The sequence below is a fragment of the Mus pahari genome, chromosome 3 (genome assembly GCF_900095145.1).
Source record: "Mus pahari chromosome 3, PAHARI_EIJ_v1.1, whole genome shotgun sequence".
In the NCBI taxonomy this organism is placed as follows: domain Eukaryota; kingdom Metazoa; phylum Chordata; class Mammalia; order Rodentia; family Muridae; genus Mus; species Mus pahari.
The window spans coordinates 147652467-147659342 of record NC_034592.1 but is presented as its reverse complement, the minus strand read 5'-3'; the positions used below and the strand labels follow the sequence as shown (position 1 = coordinate 147659342).

The 6876-nt window shown below is 45.5% G+C and overlaps 1 protein-coding gene across 1 annotated transcript; it reads left to right on the top strand.

Moving 5' to 3' along the window:
- The first annotated feature begins 4060 nt into the window (after nt 1-4060).
- LOC110318225 (zinc finger protein 501-like) lies at nt 4061-5116 on the top strand. Its single transcript, XM_029535758.1, has one exon. The coding sequence runs from the start codon at nt 4061-4063 to the stop codon at nt 5114-5116; it is 1056 nt and encodes a 351-aa protein (XP_029391618.1).
- The last annotated feature ends 1760 nt before the right edge of the window (nt 5117-6876 follow it).

Sequence of the window (6876 nt, the reverse complement as noted above, 5' to 3'; positions counted from 1 at the left end):
TGGTAGAGTGCACCTGTGGGTTGGTTGGTAGAGTGCACCTGTGGGTTGATTGGTAGATTACTCCTGTGGGTTGGTTGGTCCAGTGCTTACCTCGAAGGCACAGAGCCTCAACTTTCATCTCTAGCACAGCAAGATGACCAATGAGGCAAGATGGCACAGGCCTGAATGTAACCTCAGCTCCAAAGCAGGAAGGTCAGATGTTCAAGGTCAGCTTGGGCTACAAGATGCCCCTTCTCAAAAACATGCAAAGAAACAAGCAAAAAAGAGTATCTTTGTGAGGCTCTAGAATTTTCAAAGAAAGAAGAGAAATGTGCATAGCCTGCTCAATCTCCCAAGTACAGATGTTTTCAGTAGGCTACTGTGGTGGCTCACGCCTCTGATCCCAGCACTTGGAGGGTAGAGGCAGGAAGAACAGCCTAGCTTACAGAGAGTTCCAGGCCAATTAGGGCTATGTAGTAAGACCCTGTCTCAAAATAATAAAAAGGACGAGTGAAAATAAAAATAAAACAGTCTTTGCTTCTATTTGACTGTCTGTAACCATCACCTGTGATGCCTCCAGTACTGGATGTTCTGGATGTGAATTGTGTGTTCCTTCACGTAGTCAGTCCTCTAGTTGACAAATGTCTGTGAAGTGCCTGCTAGGAGCAGTCATATTCTAGCATGGAGGACACAAAGGCTGTCTCCACTTGGATGACAAATCTGCACATCCGAGGGCCTGTAGCTGTCAGCACTGCTCGAATTCAAGGCAGGTGACAGGGAAGGAGACCCGGGGGGAAATGAACATCAAACAGGAGCAGTGGGTGGAAAGTGGATGACCGGGTAGAGCAAGGCTATTGGAGACTTTCACCTGAGTCAGGGGAACAGCAGGGGCGGAGCCTCTGGGTGTGTATGTGCTTGGTGCAGTAAGCAGCAACTGGAGTTTGTGGGAATTAAGGGAGGAGAGTTCAGGGAAAGGTGAATTTAGAGAATTGGCCGGGACTTAGCTGGGGGCAGCCATGAGCCTAAAGAAGAATTCACACTGCACTGAATGGGCAATAGATGAGAGAGCTCATTATTGATACCACCTTCATGCCCTGAGCTTGGAAATCAGACATGCAGGCTACATCACCCGAACAGGGGACACAGCAAAGGACCACCCATCCAGGATGGGACACAGCAAAGGACCACCCATCCAGGATGGGGCAGGGAAGCGGAGAATCAGGTCAGAAGCAGCAGGATAGGGTTAGATGGAAGGAGTGAGTTCCAACACAGAGATGCATGTGTAAAGTTTGCTCAGGAGCATCTCCTCCTCTCTTCATGTAAGTTACCCAAAAGCCAATGAGGAAAATAAAAGAAAATAAACACCAGCTCCATTTGCATTGGAGGACTGAGGCACCAGAAAGCACAAAGAAGAAGAAGAAGAAGAAGAAGAAGAAGAAGAAGAAGAAGAAGAAGAAGAAGAAGAAGAAGAAGAAGAAGAAGAAGAAGAAGAAGAAGNAAGAAGAAGAAGAAGAAGAAGAAGAAGAAGAAGAAGAAGAAGAAGAAGAAGAAGAAGAAGAAGAAGAAGAAGAAGAAGAAGAAGAAGAAGAAATAGAAGTAGTAGCAGTAATAGTTGCAGCAGTAGTGGTAATAGTAGTAGTAGTCATAGTAGTAATAGTAGTAGTAGTACTAGTGGAAATAGTAATAATAGTAGTGGTAATCACAGTAGTGTTAGTAGTAGTAGTAATAGTAATGGTAATAGTAGCAATAATAATAATAGTAGTAGTCATAGTAATAATAGTAGTAGTAGTGGTAATAGTAGTAATAATAGTAGCAGTAATATTAGTAGTAGTAATTGTAATAGTGGTAATAGTAATGGTAGTAGTAATAGTAGTAGTAATAATAATAGTAGTAGTGCAAAAACTTTCAAAAGCAATGAAGAGTGAGGCTTAGAGACCCTGCCTCACAAACAAATCTGAGAGTTGAAAGCTGTTTATACAAAACCCTGCTAATATCAGCTTCATTAATAATCATCAAACTTTGAAAGCAACAAGTATGAACAGCTAGAGGACAAACAGGCAAGGGAATCACTCAGCTCCCAAATGCAGCCTATCAGGCCACAGAAGGTAGGTAAGGACTTTAAACACATGTTCCTAAGGGAACGATGCCGTAGGAGAAGGCTGCGTGCTCAGGGTTCCAACCACATGATAATCTAGGGAATCAAAGCTAGTGAGACAGCAGTAGAGGCTGGGGCGGGCGGCGGCACGCAGTGTTTGGTCCCAGCATTCCAGAGGCAGAGGCAGGAGGATCTCTGTGAGTTTGAGGCCAAGACAGCTAAGACCAATTAGAAAGATGCTGTCTCAGAAAAAAAAAATTAAAAAGTGAGAAAGAAACTCAGTGGTTTCCAGGGACTGGGGCAGGTGTGTGAATAGGCAGAGCACACAGGGCTTAGGGCGGAGAATTATTCAGTGTTGGACTGTAATGGTGGGCGCATGTCACTATACGCCTGTCCCTTACCACACAGACTACACGACAGTGAGTGTGGGCGCATGTCACTATACGCCTGTCCCTTACCACACAGACTACACGACAGTGAGTGTGGACGCATGTCACTATACGCCTGTCCTTTACCACACAGAATACACAACAGTGAGTGTTGGACCCAAAGCAAACTAAGGACTTGAGGTGAAATGGTTTCAGTTTTGGTTTTTGTATTTTTTTTTCCAGACAGGGTTTCTCTGTATATCCCTGGCTGTCCTGGAACACACTCTGTAGACCAGGCTGGCCTCAAACTCAGAAATCTGCCTGCCTCTGCCTCTGCCTCCCAAGTGCTGGGACTAAAGGGCATGCACCATCACTGCCCAGCTTGCTTTGGGTAAGTTGGATGATAAAAATAGATTCCACTTTAGGGAAGATATTGACAGTAGGTGAATGGGTGGTTTCGTAAGTTTTCTTGAGTGTCAGTTTGCAGAGTGGGACAGAGAAGACTAGAAAGAAGGGGTGGGGGGAGGTGCGGCTTAGCGATCATACTCCGGGACCAGGCTTCACATCCCTCGGGCATCTTCTGTTCCTGCACTCACTGCTAAGGGTCCCTGTCTTTGCCTCATTTTTTTAAAATACTCTCCATCCGTGGCAAATCCTTGTCTGACATTGCTTGTTCCCGGCTGTTTTATGTCAAGGCCTCTACCCATCTGGGGGTCCTGTTTATTAGGAAGCAAAGCAGGTGGCCTCATTCTCCTCATTCCTCCTTTCTTCTCTAGTGAGCATCTTTGTCTCCTTATTATCCAATGGAAAGACTCGATGACACTTTGCCTAGGATAGCTGCCCTCCCAGCGGAGTGTGTCAGAACCCCAGATCCGAGTTAGCAGAAGACATTCGTGTATAGCCCCTTTCCTTTAAAATGCTGTTTAGATGTATAATATACACTTAACTTACCATGTTTCTAGAAGTCCAGAGGGGCGGTTCCATGACAACAAATGAAGAAAACAGAGGCAGATATTTGAGTCAAATCTTTATCAACGATGAAGCAATGACTAAGAGAAGAAACAAGGCTCTAAAAGAAATTGTTCATCTGGCCACAAACCCAGAGGCCTCAAGAGCAATACGTCAGAAGTGTTGCTCAACCGAAGCAAGCTTAGAAAACATCACAGGATTAGTTACTGGTAACAGAAACCACCCAACAAAAAAGTGGGATGGTTTAGGTGGCTCCGGGTCCCCTGATAGGAAGCATGAAAGACCTCATATAGGATGCAAAAACTGCAAACGTGATCCAAAGAAAAAATTCCACAGTCCTGAGGAGGGCCCTACTCAACAGCAGAAGACATTGCGTTTGGAGCGACTTCTTGAATATCAAAATTGTGGGAAAACCTCACACATAAAGGCAGCCTCTGTCATACACCACACAGTACACACAGGACAGGAGCCCTCTCAGGATAGCAAATACATGCAAGCCACTGCCCACAGGATAAGGTTCCGGTCTTTTCTAAGAACCCTAAGGGAAAGGAAGAAGCAAGAGGCCAGCCAACACGGAAACCCATTGTGTGTGAAGTCAAAACATAAACCTGCAGGAACTCACGTAAGGGAGAAACTCTGTGGGCGTGGCATGCTTGGGAAACCCTTTAGTGAGAAATCGGATCTTAGTAGTAGTGTCAGTGAGGACGCCATAAAAATCTCACCTCACCTCCAAAACGAGGAACTTCACGTGGGAGAGAAAGTCAGTGGCCATGAGAACTGTGGGGAAACCCTTCCTGGAAAGCCATGCCTTACTCAGAACCGGAGAACTTGCACAGCAGAAAAACCCAAGCGGGCAGACAGCCAAACAGCCTTAAAGACCTCACATCCCATCCTACATCCGAGAAGCAGCAAAGGGGATGCGTGTGGGAAGTCTCCGCCCACATCCAGCAAGGAATCAAGAAGCACTCAGCGCGGGAGACTGTCCTTGGAGGAGAAACCGGACCTTGAGGGAAATGAGAAGTCGGACCGTAGTGAAAACCAGAGCCTTTGCAAAGAACAGAAAGGCCACGAGGGCCGCCAGTGTGAGGAAGGCTGCCCCGAGACTGCAGGCTTTCCTCAACACCAGAAGAGCTCACACACAGAGAAAAAACCCTTCGCATGCAACGAATACAACAAGTCCTTCCTGGTGAAGTCAAACCTCACCGAACACCAGAGAACTCACACGGGAGAGAAACCCTATGAATGTAAAGAGTGTTTAAAGTCATTTTGCCAAAAATACGCCCTCACGGTACACCAGAGAACTCACACGAAACCGTACAAGTGCAACGAATGTGGGAAAACCTTCTGCATGAAATCCAACCTTACCCAACACCAAAGGACTCACACGGGGGAGAAGCCGTACAAGTGCAGCCAATGCTGGAGGTCGTTCTGTGTCAAGTCCAACCTCGTCGTGCACCAGAGGACTCACACTGGAGAGAAGCCATACAGATGTCTCAAGTGTGGGAAGACCTTCTATGAGAAATCCGCCCTCACGAAACACCGGCGGATTCACACGGGGGAGAAACCTTACGAATGCGAGGAATGCAAAAAAAGTTTCAGCCAGAGGTCGGCCCTTACCAAGCACCAAAGAAAAACGCACAAGAAGAAAACACCCACCGGCAGCCTGCACGGGCAGAAATCTGAATCAGCCAGCGAAGCTCACTGAGCAGCGGCAAAAAAAAAAAAAAAAAGAAAAAGAAAAGAAAAAAAAGAAAAAGAAAAGAAAAGAAAGAAAAGAAAAGAAAAGAAAAGAAAAGAAAAGAAAAGAAAAGAAAAAGAAAACAAAAAGCGTCAGAGCAAGAGCAAGACACTACCATGGCAACGTGCGTCAGCGAAAACTCTGCCACCAGATTATACGTGATAGAAGCTAGAGAATTAATGCAGGACTAAAAGCATAAAAATATTTCAAACATGTGAATCCTTTCAACAGGTATTCAACATTGTCGAAGGAGAAAGAAATGATTTTAGTGAATGGGAAGAAAAAAACGTCCTTGTGGAAATATTGTCTAACTGGAGGTTATATTTCAGATGTGATGCGAAACTCATTACAGGACAGATAACAGAACACCATCTGTTCTTCGGGCAGAATGAAGCAAGGCTCTTTCATAACAGTGATAAGTGAGGGTTTACTGATCCAGTTGTAGCAAAGTCATCTTTTGCCGGCCCAGCTTCACTTTGTTTCTCATGTTCTCTCCATTTCCTTCAAGGGCATTGACAGAGATAAAGGAACAGGAGTGGAAAAGACCAAAAGCAAAGTAAAGGAATCTAAGTCCTGGGTGTGAAAAGATCCTAGGAACAGCTAACGAAGACAGCACAAGCAAAAGTCTACGTTAAAGATGTGTGTGTGTGTGTGTGTGTGTGTGTGTGTGTGTGTGTGTTTGCGTGCGTGTGTGTGTGTGTGCAAGTGATACAATGATAAGTTAAAACCTATGTCCAGGGGCCAGCAAGGGCCCAGCGGTAAAAGCTCCTGCTCCACGTACCTCCTGATCTCTGTTTGATTCCTGGAACCCTTGTAAAGGTGGAATGAGAGAACTCACACCAGACATTTGTCCTCTGAGCCCAAACATGCATGGTGACACACACACGCGCATGCGCACACACACACACACAAATAATAAGTAAAATTAAAAATTTAAACAAAACCCCTAAATCTAACATAACACCAGGCCATTTGTAATGAGAAGAAGAGAAAGAGGAGGAAGAAGAGCACGCTGTAAAGTCAGTTGAAAGGGGGATTTGAAAGTTAGAAGATAACAAAAGTATATATTTTTAAACTGACCTAATAAAGCGTGGCTTTGGAATGGTGAGTCGTGTGATTGTATTATTGAATTCAACTTCTGTGGAGCTTTGTACAGGGGAAATGTAGACTTTAAATATCCTCTTATGGCCTGGGCTTCCTGTGGATGGTGTGGATAGGGGTGTGGACAGCCCGGGAATCAGACCTTACTTATCTTTGGCCATATGGTGCTGCTGTAACAGAATACCCGAGGCTGATTAGTTTACACTGAAGACAAATTTGTTTCTCACAATCTGGGAGGCTAAGCCCAAGACCAAGGGGCTAGAATCTGGCGGGGATCTTCTCTTTCATCTCCTAGCAGTGGACAGTAAAAGGAGGGGAAGGGAAGGGGGATAGGCAAAGCATGGGAGCAAAGCCCAGAGCTTTTGGCATTGGTGGTAATCTAGCCCTTAGGCCTGAACACCTCTCCCTGTTGCGTTCGGATTAACTTTCCAACACAAAGATTTGGGGAGACACGATCATCGTAGCCCTGTAGGCCGATGACACGTTTATCAACAGTCTCCATATCTACCCAGCAAAGTCTCTCTCCCTCTCTCTCTCTCTCTCTCTCTCTCTCTCTCTCTCTCTCTCTCTCTGTTTTACACACACACACACACACACACACACACACACACACACACACACACACA